This window comes from Callorhinus ursinus, unplaced genomic scaffold (genome assembly GCF_003265705.2).
Source record: "Callorhinus ursinus isolate GAN/ISIS: 27379988/994484 unplaced genomic scaffold, GSC_fseal_2.0 scaffold3, whole genome shotgun sequence".
Lineage (NCBI taxonomy): Eukaryota > Metazoa > Chordata > Mammalia > Carnivora > Otariidae > Callorhinus > Callorhinus ursinus.
In genome coordinates this window covers 28852616-28876152 of record NW_027397065.1, presented here as the reverse complement: position 1 = coordinate 28876152, position 23537 = coordinate 28852616, and the positions used below count along the sequence as shown (strand labels likewise).

At 45.3% G+C, this 23537-nt stretch overlaps 1 protein-coding gene and 1 non-coding gene across 5 annotated transcripts in view; one reads left to right on the top strand and one right to left on the bottom strand.

The window, feature by feature from the left end:
* Positions 1–88: 88 nt before the first annotated feature.
* The window catches only part of KIAA1191 (KIAA1191 ortholog), a 28244-nt gene continuing 4795 nt past the window's right edge, over positions 89–23537 (bottom strand). The window contains exons 1-9 of one of the 4 annotated variants that reach the window (XM_025867011.2): positions 13730–13955; positions 12551–12663; positions 12205–12291; positions 9441–9635; positions 6144–6270; positions 3963–4087; positions 1971–2077; positions 1634–1776; positions 89–1514 (exon numbers count right to left, since the gene is read on the bottom strand). In XM_025867011.2, coding sequence (XP_025722796.1) covers positions 1306–1514; positions 1634–1776; positions 1971–2077; positions 3963–4087; positions 6144–6270; positions 9441–9590 — 861 coding nt within the window. In that variant the 5' untranslated portion in view covers positions 9591–9635; positions 12205–12291; positions 12551–12663; positions 13730–13955 and the 3' untranslated portion in view covers positions 89–1305. Of the gene's footprint in view, positions 1515–1633; positions 1777–1970; positions 2078–3962; positions 4088–6143; positions 6271–9440; positions 9636–12204; positions 12292–12550; positions 12664–13729; positions 13956–23537 lie in introns of those variants that run through there. The other 3 variants (XM_025867010.2, XM_073889730.1, XM_025867012.2) reach the window with 3 other exon arrangements.
* Positions 16583–16689, top strand: LOC112820490 (U6 spliceosomal RNA). The gene has a single exon (XR_003207160.1). It is a non-coding gene; the product is annotated as a U6 spliceosomal RNA (small nuclear RNA).

The window sequence follows — 23537 nt, the reverse complement described above, 5'->3', positions numbered from 1 at the left end:
GCTTAGGTTCTATGACCGTGAGTAGGCAGAATGTAAGAACAACTCTTACATACACACACACACACAAAGGCTATCCACATTTGAGAAAGCAGTTTAAGAAGTTTGTTTATTGTCAAAACAAATAAGAGATACAAGCATAACAGAAGACACAAATAAATTAATTATTGTGATCATTTTAGACTCCAGGGCTTCTCGATGGAAAAGTCAGCTCAGCTCCTTATGTAGACATGATAGTATCCAAAACAAAGAAACAGTGGGAATTTGAGACAGCGTTTAAGACAATGACTGAACACATACATGGTGAGGAGAAATAAAGTGGCTTCCTTAGTTCCTTTCCTCAGTAACATACATTTATAAAAGTATGCAGCTCTTTCTGGGGAGCAATGTTTTATGTAGAAAAATTTTAAATTCTTCCACTTCCCAGAAAAAAAAAAGTCTTATGCCTGGCCTGAACAAGAAAATCAAAAGAGAAAAAAAAAATCAAAATAGGGTTAACACTAGTTTCACATGAACCTCAAGACTATGATCTAAATGTAGGTACCACCTTCTGTACTTGAAAAAAGTGTAACATCCATTTATCTATACCGAACCAGTAGACTGAATTTTCTCCCTTGGCAAGTTTTCAACCGAATTGGAGGTAAATTAATTTCATTTTAAAAGTGCAAAATAGGATATGCAAGATGTTCTGTGACACATAAAAGCATCCCTCCAACAGCACTGGCCCAGAGGTGCTCTGGTAAGAAGTGGCTGCAGGACGAAGTGACCTATAAGGCCTACCAAACACAAGGACACTCCAGTTTTAGCACAGGAAGTAGGGGGGTCCCTGCCAAGTCCGGCTGCCAAACAGATCTCAGGTCCCCCAGTTGACAAGACTGGAGCACAGTCAAGAGGGTCAAAGTCTCAACTAGTTGGGCACACCTCTACTCCATGATTTGTCCATGCACATGTTTATAGTGGTAAAGAAATCACGAAGCCTCAGTTCTGGAACAACACAAACGTTATTTACCTAGTAAGCAATGATCAAAGATCTTGTCTAACGTAAATGATACAAAATGAATAATGAGGTCCCCCATACCTGACTGCTGGGATTATTTAAACTAAACCATACAAAATGGCTTCTTCCACACAAGGACAAGCTTTGCACTAACATTTCTCAAAAACCAATTACATCTCCAGCTCTAGCCTCAGTTTAAGAAGTTTAAAAAAAAAAAAAAAAAAAAAAACCTTTCCTATGTCAAAGCCAAGGTAAAAGGGGAGTTGGGTACAAGATACCCTCTATCCAGAGCCCCTGGAATACAAAGAGCTCTAGAAGCCAGTGGGTGTGAGCACATTTAAGTCACGGGGTTTGAGATTATGGGTCCGTGGTGGTGGTTTCTTCCCTTCCATCACTGGGATGTCCATCTTGGGTGGCTTGAAGGTTGCTGGATCTTCAGCTATTCGGGTGGCCTGAACACGGATCAGTTCCATTGGAGAAGGTTTCTGGGCTCCTCTGTAAGCTTGGGTGGCAAAACCTCCTACAGAAGTAAACCAAAAAACAAATTATTTCAAAATTAGTAGGCAGTCCCCAATAGACATGGTAAAATGCCACCCACATGCGTTTGTTTTTTGTTTTTTTTTGAAGGCGCGGTCTTACCTGAATCAGACTTCTGGAGGGATCTTGGTCCAAAGAGGCTCCATTTATCTGCCAAGTTTCTGTCCTTGTCCCCACTTGCAGAATCCATGGTCCCAGGATTTGGGCCAGGCAAGGCTGTGGAAGGACCAGAAGTGAACCAGCCTCTGGAAGGGAAAGAATAAAGCATATCCTTATACCCCCTTCCTATGCCTCTAGAAGTATCTCATGCCAAGAGACTGGGAACTGTCAACTTTCCTGGCTCCCTCTGAAACCACAGGCTTAAACTCCCAATTCTGTATGCAGCACTAACTTTTCTAGAAGCACACTGCAGCTCGGGAGGCTCACCGGAAGAGCTCACCTGGACTTTTGCTTAGGGGAGGAGTGGGGGGTGCTGCTTGGGGTGGACTGGGCTGAGGCCGGCTGCTTCTCTTCTCTAGTTCTCTCTCCACTCTGTAGCTTTAGTTTCTGTGCAGATGAGTAAGAAGAGAAACTTCTTTAAAACGAGAGCAAATATAAAACAGCTAGTTGGGTATAAATAACTTGATTCACACTTTAACAACAGGCAAAGGGAAACACATTAGTAGGTAGAATAATTTTGGATTATAGAACAGATATTCCTTTGATTTTGCCGTACTAGACAAAATTCCCATCTTTAAGAAAATCTATCCATTCTACAACATATCTCAAACAGCTCTGTACTAAATACCACACTAGAGCTTTTACTTTCGGAGAAGTAATTTTCCCACACTTGCCCAGTAAGTGGAAGAACCAGAACTCAAGCTGGAGGCCTTGTAGGCCTTTTAAGTAGGGCCTTGAACTCTTAGGCTGCTTCTCCCACCAGCTACAAGCCCTGCCCTTCCCAGTGTCTCAAAGCCAAGACTTAGGCATGCTATTCCTCTCCAGCTAAATGCTTTCTCTGTGGCACCTGTCCCCTTCTCTCCCTTTTCCCTCCCATGGCCAGTCACTCTGGGTGCCCTGGGCATTGTAAACACACCTCTAACATACAGACTAGCTCTCTAGGAGGGGAGAGACAAGTCTACTTCTCAGTTCTTCTAGGTCAAGGCCCCTCCACTGTCTCTGTGCTCCATGTGTAGTAAGCCCAAGCTACATTTCAAACAAATGAGCATGTCTAAATGTTCTCAAACACTCACCGTATCAATTTATGTAAGCTGGCATTTCAGCCATCCTCAATTCTACTCATGTGGCCAAGATGCAGAAAATGGGCCAAAGTCAACTCTACCATTATACAGAGTGAACTGCTCAGTTGAGGAATTCTGACTCACACCTATCCTGAGAAGTTCTCAAAGACTGACAGTGCCCCTCTCCGGAAGTATCTGTCTTGTCTGAGAGATTAAGCTGGTCACCAACCCAACCTTGATCCCCTACAGCAGTGGTTTTTACACTTAGGTTGCAAAGAATCATCATCTGGGATGCTCACTGTGAAATGCAAACACTCCACAATTTCTCATATCCTTGCCCACGGGCCACCAGATCTATATTATTGTATATCCTTCTATATATTGTGTATCATGATCCCCCTCGTGAGTCCCTTCAGGAGCCAGATTCTCAGACAACTTTCGCATATGGAGGAAAAAAAACACCAGGAAATAGGGAATCAGGAGACTTGAGTTCTAGTACTGTGACTGGTTAACTATACAACCTTGGACCTGTCTCTGCATTTATAAGATATAAAAAATAGTATCTCCCGCCAAGGATTAGTACAAAGATTAAGTGAATGCAAGTGCCTCATAGGTCATAAGGCACTATTAAGTACCAGCTGGTATTCCCCAACAGAAAATCCCTTGAAACTGTCATTCATACGACTGTTTAGTCGTCATTAACCTTATCAAAAATTAGTCTTCACTTGTTTACAATTTTAGAAATGAAAAGGTCAATTCTACATTTGATTTTAATTTTGTAAAAAGGAAACACAGAGCACGATGTTCCTTTCCTGCTAAAGTGTTACCTCTGTTAAGACTGCCCTATTCTCCTCTCCCTCAAAGTTGGTCACTCTGGTACACAGAGTACCCGCTTCGTTGTTCATAATGTGCTCACACACATCACATGTGTAAGCTCAGAGTCTCAGCTGCTCCTCCAAACCATACGGAAACAAGGCGGATACCCCCACTTTATAGATGGATAAGCAGAAACCACCAGGCTAACAGCTCTGGAGCTCTCGACCAGAAAGCACCACCAGGGTGGGACTAACCCAGTACTGAACTGCTCGCCCAGTTCTCTCCACCGCTCTCCACGACGCCCAGCTAAATGCGCTGGTAACATCTAAGCCACAGCCACGTCTCAAGCTATGAATGGAGAGGGCTTTTTTAAAGTTCCTAAGAAACAAGCTTACGTGGAGCGCTTCTGCCACTCGAAGGTACTTGGTCTCCTCGGTGGTAAGGCCCTTGTGGGGTGTGTAGCCAGCATCGCTCAGCCCTGCCTGTTGCTCAAAACGCTGAATGCTCTCCTGGGTCTGTTCTGGGAACAGAGGAGATGACAGTCATGCCCGTCCCCCTCCCCCCCCGCAAACTGGGGGGGGGTTCAACACGGACATCCACTCTTCTCCCCAGAAGTAAGAGACCACACTGACCATCTGAGGAAGAGGGGTCCCCCAAACAAACATTACTTGTACAAAAGTTCTCTAACAAGAAGGAAGCCTTCCCTCACACCGAGCTAAGAACAGGTTACTCCCAAAGGGAGTGTCAGATAACCTCCAGGGAACGTTTTTTTTGTATTTAGAAACGCAACATGGCGGAGGCAGCTGACATTCAGAAAAGTGCAAGTTCTCCAAGCGTAAAGGTTCCTCAGACAGACTCACCACCCTCGTCATCCACGCACAGACTTCCACCAAAGAGAAACAGGCCACTTTTAGGCTGGATGGCACCAACGTACCAATTAGACCCAAACCACAGAGAACATGCCTTGAACTAGCCAAGGCCTACAGACCCCACGTTTCCCATGTATGAGATCTGCCATCACGGTGCCTGGAGTAACAGATGGGCCGAACTCAATGGTAGGTCAGTCTGACCTGACATCTCCTCAGCCAGTCAGTTAAACTGTAGAATGACTGACAGCTTCAACTGCACCCCCACTACATACTACACCCCTTCATCCAGGAATGTGGCACCTGTGGACCAAAAGCCTAGACACCAGATGTCCTTTATGACTTATTCGTTCCCCTTCTAAGGAATGATTTTATTATCATTAGAAATAAAAGCAAAGAAAAAAAATGCATAAAGATGTTTTCCAGTCTTACCAGGTAGCCACCTGAAAATGTAAAAAGCAGGAAAGAATTTAATGAATACCAGGATTTTAAATGCAGTTATTGTTTATTTGTTTGTTTGTTTAATTTAAGACTAGAGCAACAAAGTTCGTGGCAGTATTAGTTAAGAAAAATAGAACGGTATGTCTACTCTACCTGTGATTATATAAAAATATGCTCAAAAGTGGAAGTGACTAGACCAGATACGGATGTGAGTGATGCGGCACACTAGGGCTGTTACAACATTCCGTACTGCTGATGAGCAGTCTTCTCCATGGACAAGTTAATGCTGGGCTAAGAGAGCACTGCTAAGCTCTCGAACACCGCCACAGTACGTTCTCAAGCTGGCAAACTACAAGCGGCATTTGCTGATTCAAACGGTGCCTTTATGTGTGAATAAAAACAGAGTCCAAGTAAGAGTTTGGACTTTTGGTTCTTAGGTGAATTTTCCAGAAACTGCCCAAGACAGGCTGATGCCCTCCCGGAGCAGATAAACAAGAGCTACCGACTTCAAAACTGAGCCAACCAAAGAACCTCTCTGTGCTCTGCAGAGCTCTGTATCTAATAGGTGGTGACTCCCCACAGCATCCTGAAGGGCCCTCCAGAACTGACAAGCTCATTTAACTTGTTACAAGGTTTTAAGAGAGGAAAAAAAGGAAAAAGAAAAGCCAGCTCTTGTTTTCTGGTCTCATTAGAACCGCAAACCACACCCTTAAGGCTAAAGATGCTTGAGACACCAAACTTGCCTCAGGTCCAGGAAGAGAAACAACTTTGAGCCTTTCAATTTAAAAAAAAGAAGAAGAAGAAGAAGAAAAGAAGAAGTGCAGGGCAGGTGGGAGATGCCTCAGTGTGTCACCTTCTCCAGGAGAGCCTGAGACAGTCACAGCAGCGGCTCCCAGCCACTGAGCACTGGGGCCATCTAAACCTCCCCTCAGCCTACCAGCCAGATTCCTCATTTCATGGACAGGGAAACAACCTCAAGAGTTAAGTCACCTGCCCGATGCCACACTGACACATGGGAAAATAAGACTGTCATCAACATAGCAGCAAGAGTGAACTTAAATTAAATGAGATGCTTCATATTTGGCAAATCTTCCACCTAAACGGATCTTTGACACCGGAGCGTCAGCAACCACGCTGACAAGTGCCAGGCAGTCAGGCCATGCCATGCTGAGGCATGGGAGGCTGCAGAATCCCACACAGCCAGCTTGCAGGAAGCCCAAACCTTTCCCACCCCTTCTGCATTCTATTCTGAGGATGCAAAGTGCTTACTTGTGATCAGAGAATTCATGATGACATGAGTCGCTTTAGCCTTCACCACAGGGGCTTTGTCCACACTGTCAGTGGCCGATGACAGGGTCATGGCAGGGGAGGAGACATTGGCCTCCCCTTCCTCCGTCTGTTCAAGAGAAGTAAGGAGGCGCTTGAGCAGGGCAGGGGAGTCACACAACCAGATTTACTCCTTTGGGGGAGAAGTTACTGAAATACCTTTCATCTGATAACGTAAGGAAATACCTGAAGGCGGGTTGGTTGTCTCCACTACCTTCCCAGCCCCTGTCTGTCCAATATCCCATACTACTGTGTCCCTAAGAATGCAGAAGAAACACTTATTACTAAGCCCCGACCATGTACCAGGCACTATGCTGGCTTTTGCTTCATCACTGCATTTGTTCAGTGGTTCTCGAACTTTGCTGAGCATCAGAATCCCACAGGAGGACTTGTTAAACAGATTGCAGGACGCACCCCAGAGCTAATTGGGGGGGGGGGGGGGGGGGGGGGGGGGTGGCGGCTCAAGAATTCATGTTTCTAACGAATTCCCAGGTGATGCTAATGCTGCCAGTGCCCAAAACCACACTGTGATGCCCATTACTCTACAGGTTCAAATAATGGTCTTAAAAAAAAAAAAAAATCCAAGTAGCTTCCAATCTTTCACATGAGAGCTGAAACACAGCACCTTCTGTAATCTAAACACCGGACACCATGCTCAGGAGCAACAGGGAGAAGAGAACTGTGTTCATTCTGTTCTCTGCTTCTCCAAAGGAACTTAGGAGAAAGATGGTCCAAAAGGAGGAGAGCAGAAGTAAGTACTGAAATGCCGCACCCCTGTTACAAAACAGGGTTTACATCTTGTAGCTATAACCCGCTCCAGTAAAAGGGATCTCTGATTTCTTACTTGGAGCGCGGCTGACGGTCTGGACCCCGATAGGACAAACAGGAGAATGCATGCAGGGAGTCAAGCCAAGCTTTCCTTTGAGAGAGCAGCTGTCCCAGACTGTCAACTGCTCCAGCTGGGGAGCGAGAGAAAACTGGAAGCTCGTCCCCTGCCCAGTGGAGTAAGCAGCAGCCTTTATGATGAAATGGGTGTGCCCCTTCAAAGCACTATCAGAAGCCATGCTTGGGGCGCCGGGGTAGCCGACTCATGTGACTCCTAGTTTTGGCTCAGGTCATGATCTCAGGGTCGTGAGACTGAACCCCAAGTCGAGCTCCATCAGCACTGAGTCTGCTTGAAGATGCTCTCCCTCTGCCCCTACCCCCACTTGAGCCCCCCTCACCCCCCCGCCTCTAAAATAAATAAAATCTTTAAAAAAAAGAAGCCATGCTTGTTTTCTGCTTTTGTCCCTGGAGTCCGCTGCTCTGGCCTCGCAGCCAGGCTGCTGGGCCCTTTCTCCCTAGCACTGCCTATACTTTCTACACTATATGTATTCTCTTCAACAAATGACTGGGTCAGATTTCAGGAGATAACTGACCAGGGAACTCCCCCCGCCCAGAGCTGTAGAGGATGCTTTCATAAAAGAAGCTCCCTATTTGAGAGCTTCATGGGGGGGGGGGGGCTCACTGAAAAGAAAGGAATAAATATAGTTCTACCAAGTGAAAGTTAAGCAAGGAGCCAGGAGTCACACTATCAGCTACACACCCAATGTGTCAAGCCTCTTAATGCTCTTTTATGTAATCCCCATAACACCTTCATGATATAAAATATTCTCATCTCTCAGATGGGAGATACTGTGACTCAGGAGTGAAGCTGTGTCCCCAAGGTCATTGCTAATACATAGTCCCTTAGGGGATTCACACCCAGGTCTGCTTCAGCAGCTGCTTGCAGTGCACTTCCTGCCCCACCCTAGGCTGTCACAGGGCTCAAGTTCAGTGAAACTAGCTGCAGGTTAAATGGCCTCACCCAAACTTGGCAGGCCTAGTTTATTTGGGCATGCTTGGCAGCTGGAGAGTCAGAGGCAAGGGAGACACAGCCCCTGCAGTCAGGAAGCATATCTGCTCCAAGCATGTGAGAACCTATGAAGCCAAACTGCACAAAAGGGCTGGAGAGCAGATCAAGGTGCAACTGGAGGAAGGTGTTAGTGGGTGGGTGGGTGCGTGTGCGCGCGCATGCGAATGCACGCACCTGTCTGTGTCTCTGTCAGGTGGGACTTAGGAAAGAGGCAGCTTTTTTTTTTTTTTAATATTTTACTTATTTATTTTTGAGAGACAGAGAACATAAGCAGAGGAGCGGCAAGCAGAGGGAGAAGCAGACTCCTCATTGAGCAAGGAGCCCGATGCGGGGCTCCATCCCAGGACCCTGGGATCATGACCTGAGTCAAAGGCAGACTCTTAACTGACTGAGCCACCCAGGCGCCGAAAGAGAAGCTTTTACATAGGATGGCAGTGGGAAGAGGCATTTGAGGCAGGAGAAACAGCATGAGGAAAAGCACAGTATGTGTTCAAAAAAGAGCCAATTTTTCCCCCAATCACTCAATGAACATTTTTTCTTTTGGAATCTACTTTATGCCAGGTCCTCTGCTAGATACTGCAGATGGGAGTACAAAATTGGCCATGGCCCCTGACCTCAAAAAGCTAATGGGAAGTGATAAAATAACATAGGGATTATGACAAGGGCCCGTGATACAGGGGAGAGCTCAAGGGAAAGGTAGTAGTCTTATCGAGAGGATGGAGGAAAATCCTCACAGAAGAGATGTCCGATCTAAGATTTAAAGGATACCATTTATCAGGAGTGGGGAGAGGGGTGAGAGAACAGGATGCGGACTATAAACATTCCAGGCAATGAGCAGTGTGACACAAAGACTTAGAGGCATAAGATACTCAGTAAGTGCATGAAATCTTAAATTTAATTCCCATGGTTGGATCACGGGGCAGGGGGATGACACAGAAGAGTCTCAGGTAGAAGACACAGCCATTCTATGGGGCGCCTGGGTGGCTCAGTCGGTTAAGCATCTGCCTTCAGCTCAGGTCATGATCCCAGGGTCGCAGGATCAAGCCTTGCATCAGGCTCCCTGCTCAGCGGAGAGCCCGCTTCTCCCTCTCCCTGCTCCTCTACCTACTTGTGCTCTCTCTCTCTGTCAAATAAATAAATAAAATCTTAAAAAAAAAAAGACACAGCCATTCTAGTTTGAATTCACAAGAAAAAAAAGGCCCACCAACTCCAGCTGAGGCACTGAAAACATACAGGGACTGGTGACTGCCCAATTCTACAGGCCAGGAGCCACTGAAGGCTTTTGGAGCAGAGGAAGGAAAACGAAGAGGTTGGGCTTGCCAGAAGCAGTCAGTGGAGTCAGATACCTTGGCGAGGTGCTGATACTTGCGCTCTGGAATCACTGGCTTCCAGGGGATGCTGCCCATGTCCGATGGAGGAGGAGTCATGGGTGTAGGGTCCTCGAGGGCATCATCATAGCTGAATGCCCGGCGGTACATCCCGATGGGCAGGGACATCTTGCCTAGAGGCCCACTAGGCTCAAGAGCTAAGAACAGAGATACCTGTCAGGATGGGTTCGGCAGTTGAACATGCTAGTATCTTTAAATTCATCTTTAGGCAGGAAAGCTCTCAAACATTCTTATTCTGGGACAGAGCAATAGCTCGTTCTGGAATAGCTAATCCACTCAAGGAAAAGTAATAGTACTTAGTCCTTTCTTTATGCCTGACACTTTGAATTCTCCATTTTACCCATTCAGAGCCCTAATCCACTTTTATGGAGTAGAAAAACAAAGTTCAATTTAAATTTACTTGAGCAAGCTCAAACAACTTCAAAGTACAGTTCGGAGTCAAAATCCAAACCTATCTGATTTCAAAGCTTATGTTCTTTGTGCCACAGAAGCCACCCCACAGTGATGCCACGGCTCTCAACTCATGCAGGACTGAAGATACGAAGTTCTTGCTCCCATTTTATAGATAAGGAAACTAAGGCCTAGAGGTAAAGTGATTTGCCAAAGCTCATTCAGAAAGTAGCCAGCTGGGGCTCAACTGCAAATCTTCTGCCTTCCTACCTAACTTTACCAAAAGAAAACCAAGAGTGCTATTACAAGAAATATTTAAAACAATTTGCTATCCAGTGTCACCTCTAGTTTCGAGCACTCTATATGACTTAAACAGCAGAGCCAATTTCCATCACGGAAACTGCTGACAACCACTCATAGAACACTGCCAGGCGATCCTGCCATTCCTGTTCACTGGAACGGACTGGTGGAATGGCCCACTGTGACGCAGGCACCCTATTTCAAGGGCACTCTCAGTTCTGCCAGACCAGGGAGCAAAGTTCATTTTAGTTTGTCGGCTAATCCTTTCACAGCAGAACTGATGCCCAGATCCTGCCTTCAGCAGGACGTTTTCCTGCTTAAAATTATATCGTAACTCTCTAAGACATCAACTTCAATGGCAATAAATCCCAAACCGGCAAAGAGACTTCATTTAAACAGAAAGGAGAACAAGCAGCTACCATTTTTATTACTATTAATAGTTACTAACAAATCCACAGAAATAAAGAATTGGTGGTTGCCAGAGACGGGGATGGGACAGAGGAGGAGTCACTGCTAATGGGTACAAGGTTTTCCTTTTGGGGTGATGCAACGTTCTGGAATTAGATGGTGGTGATGGCTGTACCACCATGTGAATATACTAAACACCACTAAATGGTTCACTTTAAATGGGAGTTTTATGGTATGTGTATTCTCTCAATTAAAACAAACATAGTTAACCGTCCACCTTGGGCTCAGGTCATGATCTCAGGGTCCTAGGATCGAGCCCCACGTCGGGCTCCCTGCTCAGTGGGGAGCCTGCTTCTCCCCTCCCCCTCTACTGCTCCCCCTATTTGTGCTTGCACTAAGTAAATAAAAAAATAATAATAAATAAAAATTAAAAAAAACAAATATATAAGCAAATAATGATTACCAAATACCCTTCCTTGCTGGGCAGCTACATCCCTCATCTTACCTGATCCTCATTAGGCAGATATTCTTCCCATTTTCCAGCTCAGGAAACTGAGGCATAGGTCTTAAGTGACACCCAGCTAGCAAGGTGGGGACTGCATAACAGATCTAAGCCAGTGTTCACACTCTACATGCAACACTCCATGCTCCCCACACTACAAAGCTTTAACCTTATGAGCACAACCCTATGACCCAGATGGTTACAGGGAGTTTATGGTAATCTCAGCAACAGTGAAAGACAAACTAAAACACAAACTGATGATGTTAGAGACCACAGATGGATACACATCAGGAGACATGGGGGAAACTCCTCTATTAATCAACTTAATTTGGGAGCAACTTCAAAACATCTTAAAGATTCCTCCCAGCAGCCATCCCGATAGCCCTCCTAAAAATAATAAAGTCAGCTAAAATTCAGTAGGAAATATACTCCTACAGATAGAGACCAAAAAATTGTCTGCGCAGTAAATATATATTCATCACTAACTTTTAACTCACATTTTCACATATGTTATGCTTAATCTTCACAGCAACCTTGAGAGAGAGGCACTATCTGACTGAGAATCAAAATCTGAGTGATTCAGATTTGATTAAAAATCACGGGCCCTTCCCACTAAAACAGTCCTGGGAGGGATCAATGACTTTAGTAACCCAGAAAGTACTGCCCTACACAGGCCCAGGATTCATTAAATGTTGCTGTGAGCATTTTCCTAACTGCCCAAGTTTAATCTACCTTTAAATCAGGCCGGTGCCTTTTTGCCCAGACCTCCATTCTGCCCACCCTCAATCCCCTCCAAAAAGGGGAATTAGTACAATCGTTTGGTACATATTACAAGAACCAAACAACTTATTCTGAATTCTTATTTGGTATCTGTAGGAAAGTGACAAATTTGGCATACCTTTAAGTATGAAATGACTGTTCTCTCTCAATTTAGGGTTTGGGTTCATACCCTGGCTGGGTGGTTAATAAGGTAATATTTAAATGATGCCAATCTATTAAGTTTAAATACTTGCCTGGTGGCAGAAAGTAACCATTAATATATGGTTGAGAAAAAAAGTGGTTTCTATTTAGCTTAAAACATTAAGGGCAAAGCAAGACTTTATCAAAAAGAATTAAGTTTACCAGGCACTTCTGGTTGTCTCGAAGCCATTGAAAGACTGGGATCCAGATGCTTTTTCTATATAGAATTCGGAGATGAGTCCCTGCCACCTAATAAAAATAACAAAGGGCATTTTCTTACAGTGAACACCAAAGAATTGCTCCAGTGCTGTTCTTCTGACAGGCACACAGAGTTTTATGGCTTGTTTACAAGGCTGAAGCACACATAAAAGAGCCAATGGGTGACAAACATGCCAAAGGAGGTTTAAAAAAATTTTTTTAAAGGAGAAAGTCAAAGGTCTCACCTGTGGCTGATCTTAACACCTGTGATATGACAAAGGCACTATATGTGGTGAAAAGGTCACCTTACCCGAGTGAAATGATGTGACGATTATGCTGACAGACAGGTATTAATGAGGAACATTGTCCAGCTGCTGCAAATTAGCAAATCTGCTTGGGAAGAGTCCATCCATTTCAGAGGTTCTAAGAATAACAAACAACCAGCATTGGTATAGCCCTTCAGAGTCTGCCAAACACCTCCCTGTACCTTCATGTATTCTCCACAACCTTGCAAGAGTGATTATACATATCATTTTTAAGTAAGTTAGGACTTACTTAACCAACAGCAAGGGGCTATTTACCATAATGGATAAACACATTCTTTGTTGCTAACACTAATACTCCTAAGGGTTTTTATACAACACTTATCTTGCGTTTTAACCCTGCAGCAACTCTGCAAAGCACTCATTTATCCCCTAAAATTTTAAAAGAAGGAAACTAAAAATCAGGAGACGTATTTATGTGATTTGTCCAAGGTCACAGGTAAGTGGCCGGATCTGCAAGGCAGGTAGTTTCACCCCCATTTTCAGGGGAATTAAAACAAAACCCTGAAAAGGCCAAGTTATTTGCTTTTCAACTTGCTACACTGCCCCTCTACCTGATTAAGTTCAGGGGACAAACTAGTTAGTTCTTCATTAAAGAGCATCGAAGAAACCAAAGTTCAGCCATCCTCCGGGTCCAGGAAGCATTCAGACCCACATACATCCTTTCCACTTCCCCTTCCCTTTCCCTGTTCCCACTCCCCGCAGAGTTCACGCAGCTCCTTCACAGGATACGGAACAAAGCCACCAGGATTTGAAAGGTCAGGTCTGACCCAACCCCCCTCCCACCCCGCGAGACTAAGAAAAAGGAGATTAAGGCCGGGGCCTGGCACAAGCCGAAGGTCCTCCGAGGGCCGAGCAAGCCGGAGGCATGAGGGTGAGGGCGTGGAATGGGGGTCACGGCCTAGGCCAGTCTGAAGAAGCCGAGGCGAGGCCTGGTGCGGGGGTTGCAGGGGGACCATCAGAGAGAAGTCCCACTGGGAGACCCCAGATGGTGCGGCAAGAGAGGCAAGGGGCGGTCGGGCCGAGCTCTGCGCCTGGGGAGGGGAGAAGGGAGAGGGACCCAGAGGCCCCGGGTCAGCGCCTCGGTGGAGGGGCCAGGGGCGCGCCCCTTCGGATGCGCGAAGGACGCAGCCCCAAGGAGGTCCAGGCTCGGTCAGTCTGGTTACCTGTTCTTTCGCCCCCGCGGGGCTGCCTGCGGCCCGAGCTCCGGCACTAAAGAGGCTCTGAGGACCCACGTCTCAGGAGGCGCTGTGACGCAGTAGGGACCCAAGCCATGGTGTGAGCGGCGTTATGCCCGTGGCGACACCGAAGGCCCCAGGCACCAACCAGGGAACACTGGACGCCGGGTCGGCCGGCAGCCTTCCCGTACAGCCCTCCGAGGTCTCGTCACAGCACGCGAGACTTGGCCCGAGAGGCCCTCGGGGCATGCTGGGAACTGTAGTCCAAGGTCGGGAAGGCTCCAGGACTTTACCCGCAGGGTGAGTTGGGGGACCACAGTTCCGAGTGTAGAACTAGCCATCTCCCTGAGGAAGAGCCCCCCTTTACCACCATCCTGTGCCTTGGTCTGTGACAGGCTGAGGAAGATGGAGATAGCACTGCAAAGTGACACCTTCAAACTCGTTTCGCGGAGGTGAAGTTGGGGCCCAGAGAGATGAGAAATCACTTGACTCATTAAGAGGTGAAGTGAGCAGGCACCCCCTTCCAGAAACAGCTGTGTTAGGCAGGGTTCATACTAACAGCACAACCGAAGAGCACCTGCTCTCCCCTCGGTCCTAATATCATTTCCCTTTTACACTAAGGAAAGTGACACTTGGAAAGGTGCCAGCTCAAATGTTACATCCTGAAGGAAGACTTCTTTTTTTTCCCCCTAATGGGTTTAGAAATATGACAAAACAGCAAAGTTGAGGAAGTAAAAGAAGATGAAAAAAGAAATCTATCCCCATTTCTACCCCACGTCCAAAGCTTGCCATCAAGGCTCATCTCAGGGGGCTCTGAGGACTGATCTCACATTTAGATTCTGCATGTGACATGTGCTGGGCCTACTGGCAGGCCCCACAGGCTTCACTCCTGCAACTTTAAACTTCGTGTGCCATTACCAAACCTCGGTGCTTGAGCGCGCCACGAATTCAAATCTTTTATGAATTCTAGAATTAGCTTCTGAAAAGCACAATTACACTGCAGTGTGATTTTTGTGTGTTAAAAAGTGTTACTTTGGGGGCGCCTGCGTGGCTCAGTGGGTTAAGCAGCCGAGTCTGGATTTGGATCAGGTCCTGATCTCAGGGTCGTGGGATGGAGCATCATATCTGCTCCGCCCTGAGCACAGAGTCTGCTTGTCTGTCTCCCTCTGTTCCTCCCACCTCCTTGCTGACACCTTGCCCTCCTCCACAAAAGGATAGGCTACCCCGCACATTTCAGTCAAGGGGGAGAAAGAGGACTTTGTACCCTTATATAAATGATAAACAGCAGCTTGTTTTTATCACCAAATAAAACTAAAGTCTTTCCTGACTCTCTGACTAAAACAACTTTATCTCTGACTTTAATAGTACAAATTTCTGAACCTATGGCATTATGTTGATCATCATCAGGTAAGAAAATTGCTGCTTCCCACAGAAAACAGACTAACCTTTTAACCTTCACGATCTTATGGGGTTTTCCCCTTTAAATGGGTGTTGTATTTTTTACTGAGGAGCAAATTATTTTAAAGCCTGGTGCCCCTTAGAAGGCTTCTTTGCAAGTAAACCACTTTTTGAAAGGGTCTGGTTGCATAGCCGAGGATTCAGTCAAAACTGAATCCAGAAGGCCCAGGAAGGGTACGTTTTGAACTGTTTGAACTCAGGCCATCTTTTGCAGCTCCTGGGGTGGATTTCTTGTAGCTTTTTTTCCTTGTGCTTTTTTCTGACTCTAGTTTTGGTTCACAGCCAAGCCTGCTTCCAGTTCTATGCACAGCCACTTTATTTCCCCAGGGGTGGCAGCATCATTGGGAAGTTGGTCCTTGAGGTCTGACTGTATAGTTAAGTGTCTGGGAGCAGACAATAGTCAAGGGTCCCTGTATGTGACCGAATCTGGTTGCCTTTTAATGTATGTTTGTAACATACAGTTACTATGAAACTAATATTCTAAGTGCTTTTGTCTCCGAATTGCCTTTGTGCACTTAACTTAGGCATTTCATACTTTAACAAATTTGGAGCCTCAAAAATTGGAATTGACCAGGATCTCTCTCTCTTGTATCCACCCTGGATGCCCCAAAGCATCCTACATTCCTACTTCATGGGGGAGGAGGCAGGCAGCAGGAAGGAATTCTGCCTGCCTGCCTGCCTGCCTGCCTGCCTGCCTGCCTGCCTGCCTTTGGACATCTGCCCTCTGTGGCCAATCCAAGCCGTCAGAAAGGCCCACTCCTTAGACAGACTTGCCAACATTCTCAACGACCCATCGGCAGACAGGAACTTGTTTACTGAGAAGGGAGCAAATGGGGCATTTGCATTTCTGGGGTTTCTAGACTGGGAGCTCAATCTGGAAGCCTGCCCCACATAGCATCATGGATGAGGCATTCTCATCGCCCACTCAGCAGCAGAGAAAACTAACACTCTCAAGGGGACCCTGGCAAAGATACCTCAGCCAGGAAAAGGCAGAGTTGAAATTCAAGCCCAGGGCTGAATGCCCTGCTGATAGTTTGGCTGCCGGCTGTCCTTGGCCTCAGCTCCTCCACTTTTAATGTCCCAGGGGCAAGAGAGTTGAAGGCACAGTCCCGCAGAGAAAAAAACTAGAAGTAACATCTCCCTCTAGTGGTGAGGGGGAAAGATTTCACTGAAGAGAGTAATTAAAGGATGTTGGGTCAACTGTCTGTCGTTCCTTAGAGACCAGCTTCTCCAGCCTGATATTACAGGTGGCACAACTAGGTACAGAGAATAGAAGGAACCAGGCCAATGTCACACAGTTAGTCTTGGGGCAGTTAATTAAATAGAAAATGTGTTCTTGTGTCTTGGCATGATGCTCAGGGCTTGGGACACACTGGGGAGGATGTGCTCCCTTTGGCAGCACATATATTAAAATTGGAACGATACGGGAGAGATTAGCATGGCCCCTGCACAAGGATACACTGGGAAGGAGGCCACAGTCCCTGATAGTTATAAGCTGAATTGTGCCCTCCCAAAAGTCGTATGTTGAAGTCCCAAACCCCAGTGACTCAGAACAGAACAGTACTTGGAGCTAAAGTCTTTAAAGGATAATTACATTAAAATAAGGCTGGTGTCCTTATAAGGAGAGGAAGAAACCCCAGGGTGGCACACACACATAGATGAAAGGCCCTGTGAGGACACAGTGAGAAGGCAATTAACTGCAAGCCTGAGAGAGAGGACTCAAAAGAAACCAAACCTACCACCATCTTGATCTTAGACTACTAGCCTCCAGAACTGGGAAAAAATACACTTCTGCTGTTTAAACCACCCAGTCTATGCTGCTTTTTATGGCAACTCTAGCAAACTAACATGAGGAGACAATGACTGATTATGAATAAGTACAAATCAAATGTCATGAAGCAATAGCACCAGGTGCTATGTAATAGAAGGACTGACTCTGGAAAGTCAGGGGAGGTTGCCCAGAGAAGTACAAGTTATGGCGGCAAATAAGTAGGTGGGAGAGGGTGCTCTGAGTGGGACACCAAGGTAAGAGCAAGACCCAAAGGTAGGAGAAAGCTTGTGTCTGAATAATTGCGAGGAAGTAGAGCTGGGGGAGGTATCTTTAAGGTTGGCAGAGCCCCCATTTGGTTGGGCTTTACAGGCCAAGGTACAGAGTTTGATCTTTGCCCTGAAAGCCAAGAGGGTAAGGGGCCATCTCAAAGTAGATATAGTGTAAATGACTCTGACGTCAGCCTTTGGTGACAAAGGGAAGGGACAGTTAGAAAGGTTAGTTGCAATGGGCCCTGGTGTGATTTTGCTGAGCTAGGTTTTGTTAGGCTAGAATGGTTTATCTGGATGGCAGAAATCAGTGCATCTAAATGCAGTTGGGAAGAATCAAGCAGAGATGGAGGTGTGGAAGATGTGAGTGAGGGAGGGGCTAAGAGCCCTGAGGGGCAGGAAGGGGCACCTGGCATTCAATAAGCTACCTAAGGCCTAGGAGCTTTTCAGGGACCTATAAAAAAATCTGAGCGCTAAAAGTAAAATCATTGCCTCCAAAAATTTTTTTAGACTGTGAATAATCAAAATTAATGTTTAATTAAGTGCCAGCACAACAGATTATTATGTCAACTTCCTTTATGACGCTATTTAATGTTCAAAATGGCATTTACATTTGAAAACAATTTGGGAGTTAGATTTCTCTTACCTTAAAATAAATCCCACGTAGGTGGCTCAGGCTTCTGCCTTTAGCTCGGGTCATAATCCCAGGGTCCTGGGAATCGAGCCTCATGTCAAGCCCCACCTCAGTCAGGCTCCCTGCTCAACGGGGAGTCTGCTACTCTCTCTCGCTCTGCCCCGTGCGCTCGCTCTCTTTCTCTCTCTCTAGCTTGCACTCCCTCTCTCAAATAAATAAATAAAATCCTTTAAAAAAAATAAATAAATCCCACGTAGCACCTTAGTGCTCCTAAAAAAAAAAAAAAAAACCCATAGCCAATCACAAATTAGGCAAACTACCTACAGCTAAATAATTAAAGCAATTTAAAAAAAATTATTTAATATTTTTACAGTAAAAATATATTATTTAATATAGGAAGTGAGTACATCTGAATATGTTTGGTATGGTACATGGTGGAGCCTTCTAAAGACAGACTAAGGCCAGAAGAGATCTAAAAACCACCATGGGGGCGGGCAGATTGTGTGACATACGAGGGACTGGCCCAGAAGAGGAAGAAGTTCTCAGGACATTTGGTGGAAGAAGATTGGCAAGCCCCGCTCTGATGGCTTTTTTGTGGTCTGTGAAGTAGGAGATGAGGTTGTTTCTTCTGTCTGTGAGCTGAGAGGGGGAGGCACGGTGGCGGGCAAAGAGAGAGGAGCATGAAGAAGCTTTGAAATTGCTGTTTCAGAGAGTGGAAGAGTAGAAACTACCTGGAAAGTGCGGACGACCCAGCTGAGGGTGGTCACCAAAAGTCAATGTTTGTGCTGATCTGCCTTGTTGTGTGTCTCCTGAAACTCAGTTTGGCAATCTGGAAGCAGGCCCCGAGAGAGGGGCTTGTTGGATTCACCCAGGGGTGGGGTTCAACAGAGTGAGCAGGATGAAGGGTCAAGGTATGGGAGGAAGTTGACATCTTTTGAGTGCCTACACCATGCACAGGGATAGACACTTTCACTCGCCCTACCTCAATCATAAGGATCATTGTATCAGTTAGGATGCATTTAACTACAAGCAAGAGAAAAACTCGACGATGGCATAAGGATATCTGTTTGCTTACCAGAGAGTCTGGAGGAAAGTATACCTAGGATTGGCTGGGAAGCTCCATGATATCAAGGATCCAGATTCTTTCCTTCCCCCACTCTGCCCTCTGTCAGCAAGTTAGGATTCCTTGCAGGCTTGCACCTCAGGTTTGCACTGTGGCCACCCCAGCTCACAAAGCATGGCTTCCTTGATGACAGCACTCACTATAAGAAGGGAGAAAAATCTTTCCCAGAAAACTGGCAGTCCTCTACCTATATCTCCTGGGCCAGAACTGAGCCAGATGCTTACACCTAAACTAACACTGACCAAGGGGAACTGGAAGGCCTCAGTTAGCTATTTATTTTTTAAAGTTTTATTTATTTAAGTAATCTCTACACCCCACGTGGGGCTTGAACTCATGACCCCAAGATCAAGAGTTGCATGCTCTTCCGACTGAGCCAGCCAGGTGCCCCTAGCTTAGTTTTAAATTATGACTCCTCCTGGGGGCTTGGCACATGCCAAACAAATACAACGGGGGTTCTGTTAACAAGAAAAACAGAGAAATGTGTGTTGGGTAGGCCACCAACAGTGTCCGCCACAACCATTATCTTCCATTTTACAGTTGAAGAAAGAGGTTCAGGAAGGTTATGTAACATGATAAAGGTCATAGACCTAATAAGCGGTGGGTCCAGAATCTGAGCCCAGATCTTTCCAATACCACTATGCTGACTCCAAGACCAGTTTTCTTTGCATATAACAATGGTTCCCAACCAGGATTTGAGGACATGAGGGGTCCCTGGAGACAGTAAAGAGGTGGGAGTAGGGAGAGGAGGGAACCTCCTGGGTATTCACCTATCTCCAGGAACTTTACAGAAGTCACATGTTCCTAATGAGACCACAGAAACAGTTCCCAAACTGAATTTAATATTAAGAATCCAAACATAAGCCAAGCAAGAATGATCAATAGTTGCTAACTTGGGAAACAGGCTATTCAAGCAATTTCAAGTATCATCTCATAGACTACTTATCGGTCAGAAAGGGGAAAGGGTATCTTGCAAATGGAGCAATCTGGTGGACACCACTTTTAACCAAGTGATCACATTAGCATCATCAATACTAAAACAGGCTGATATTTATGTGCCCTTGGTGTGATGCCCTTACACACCTCACTCAAGTAACATCCCTGCCAAAAACATTTATTTTATTTAATTTTTTAAATAATTTTTATTGTTATGTTAATCACCATACATTACATCATTAGTTTTTGATGTAGTGTTCCATGATTCATTGTTTGTGCATAACACCCAGTGCTCCACGCAGAATGCCCTCTTTAATACCCATCATCAGGCTAACCCACCCCCCTACCCCCCCTGCCAAAAACATTTTAACACAAGTCTAATCATAAGGAAACAATCAGACAAATCCAAATTATGAACTGTCCACAAATGACACAAATGACTAACCCAGACTCTTCCAAAATGTCAATGTCATAAAAGACCCACTCCCCCAAAAAAGACTAAAACTGTTCTAATTTCAGGTATACTAAAGTGTCATAGCAGCTAAAACCACACGTGGTATTTGATTGAATCACAGATTTTCTGTTTAAGAAAAGCTATATGGGGTACCTGGGTGGCTCAGTCAGTTGAGTGCAGACTCTTGGTTTCAGCCTGGGTCCTGTCTCAGAGTCATGTGATCTAGCCCCAGGACAGGGTCTGCACTCAGCTCAGGGTCTGCTTGTCCCTCTCCCTGTTCCCCGCCGCACCCCACCCTGCACAGGTGTACATGCACACACTCTCCTTTGCTCTCTAAAATAAATAAATAAAATCTTTGTTTAAAAAAAAAAGTTATAAAGGACAGTATTGAGGAAATTTGAATATTGGCTGTATATTAGACAATTGTATTATATCAACATTAAAATTCCCGTGTGTGATAGTGGTACTGTGGTTATGTAGGAGCATGTTCTTATTAGGAAACTTCTGACATGTTTGGAGCTAAAATGCCGTGATGTTTGCAACTAATTTTCAAAGACTGTGTGTTATCTGTGTGTTTATGTATGTGGGTGTATCTGAATATACATACGAAGAAAGAGATAGATAAGCCAATAAGGCAAAATGTTAACAGTTCGTGAATCTAGATTAAGGGTTTACAAGTGTTCACTAAACTATACTTCAATTTTCTTCTTAAGTTTGAAATTTTTTGAAAGAAAAAAATTGGGGAAAATCCAAATGTAAAGTGCTTCAGTCAGAATTCATTAGGTTAAAAGGAGAGAACTCAACTCCACCAGCTTGGCTCACAGAATCCTTCTTGAATACCTGAAACCAGAAGCTCAAATTTTCTCGTCTTTCACATTATCTTCATTCTCTTTGTGTCTGTAGGGAACATGAACGCTGATAGCTCTCCAGCTTTACGTCCGCCAAGAAGAGTATAGCTCTTTCTCAAATCTTGAAAGCCTCACACGCTTGCCCTGGCTTAGGTCAGTGCTCCCTCCCACTGCAATCAGTCATCTGTGCCCAGGGGCATGTTACGTTAGAAAATGTCAGCTTCTCTAGGAATCTCATGATTGGGATGGAAAAAGCATCCCATAGGAAAAAGGGGAGGTGACAGAAAGAACAGTAGATGTCCGCACACAGTAGATGCAATCAGTATCCACGCAACAAGGACTGATGAATATTGAAGGGACAGGAATTGTGCTAGGTGCTGGAGGCACAGCAATCACTCAGTCCCTGCCCTCAGGGACAGAGGAGACAGCCAATAACTGATACTCATCCAAATTGCTAACTAAACAAATGGGAAAAGGATATGACCAATCACAGAAAAAGAAAACTGAATGGTGACTATATAAAACGTATAAAAAGTTCCACATCCTCACTCCAAACGGGAAAAATACCAACAAACAAAGAGATATAAGTTCATTTCTGTCAGATTTACGAAAGATTTTAAGTTTGATAATACTATATGTTGGCAAAAATAGGGGGAAATAGAGACTCGATATGTTTTTAGAATGGATTATAAATTAGGACAACCATTTTGGAGAGCAAATTGGTAATATTAACTTTGAAGATGCACAAATAGAATGACTCAACAATTCCACTCCTCAGGATATACTTTATTTTATTTTGTTTAAAGACTTTTTAAAAAGATTTTATTTATTTATTGGAGAGAGAGAGAGAGAGCGAGAGAGAGAATGAGCAGGGGAAGGGTAGAGGAAGAGGGAGAAGCAGACTCCCTGCTGAGCAGGAAGCCCAGCACAGGGCTCTATCCCAGGACCCAGGGATCATGAGACAAAGGCAGATGCTTAACCAACTGAGCCACCCAGGCACCCCTCCCCAGGATGTACTTTAGAAAAGTTCTCACAAATGTGCTCAAGGAGATGCCTCTAACAACCTTCACTGCATCACTGTTGAGAGCAAAATGTGGTCAGCCTAAACATTTCAACAACAGAAGAATAAAAAAGTAAACTGTGATATATTCACCCAAGGGAATACTACACAACATTAGAAATGAATGAATTAGGTCTCCATGTATCAATATGGTTCAAAAACATCACGTTGGGTTAAAAAAAGATTAACTCAGTCGGTTAAGAGTCTGCCTTTGGCTCAGGTCATGATCCCAGGGTCCTGGGATCGAGCCCCGCATCGGGCTCCCTGCTCACTGGGAAGCCTGCTTCTCCCTCTCCCTCTCCCACTCCCCCTGCTTGTGTTCCCTCTCTCCCTGTGTGTCTCTCTGTGTCAAATAAATAAAATCTTAAAAAAAAAAAAAAAAAAAAGGAGTGCTTGGGTGGCTCAGTTAGTTAAGTGTCTGCCTTCAGCTCAGGTCATGATCCCAGGGTCCTGGGGTCGGGCTCCCTGCTCAGCGGGGAGCCTGCTTCTCCCTCTCCCTCTGCCTGCCGCTCCCCCTGCTTGTGCTCTCTCTCTGTCAAATGAATAAATAAAATCTAAAAATAAAAAATAAAAAAAAGATAACAACAGTATGTTACCTGTATTGGCCACTTTTTTTTTTAAAGATTTTATTTATTTATTTATTTTGAGAGATTGAGAGCACGCAAGCCCGAGTGCTGGGTGAGGGTCAGAGGGAGAGAGAGAATCTTAAGCAGATTCTGCACTGAGCATGGAGCCCTATGTGGGGCCAATCCCATGACGCTGAGATCATGACCTGAGCCAAAATCAAGAGTCGGTCACTCAACCTACTGAGCCACCCAGACACCCCTGTAGAGGCCACTTTTAGGCAACAGGTTTGAGCAATGGGAACATGAAGAAGGCAGAAGGGCCCACAGTGATCACCAAGCTGACACAAACAGGCTCATCAAGCGACCCACCTCAAAACAACCATAGGCCCTAACTGACCAATTACAACCAGGCACAGTCCCAAAGATTACCAAAAAAGGGAAAATTCCATACAGTCCCTTACTTCTTCACTCCTCCCTGTAACTCTAGCCCTTCATGACTGCCTCCTGGCAGTCTCTCCTTTGCTGTCCTGTATGCTGCTTGCTTGCTGTGTATTCAGTAAACTTTTATCTCTTTTGTTCTGCCTTGGGTGTATTCTTTCACTGCCTGCACCGGCCGCATCTGATCAGAATGTGCCACATTATCATTTATGTATATTATTAAACCAAAACAAAGTTTTGAGATG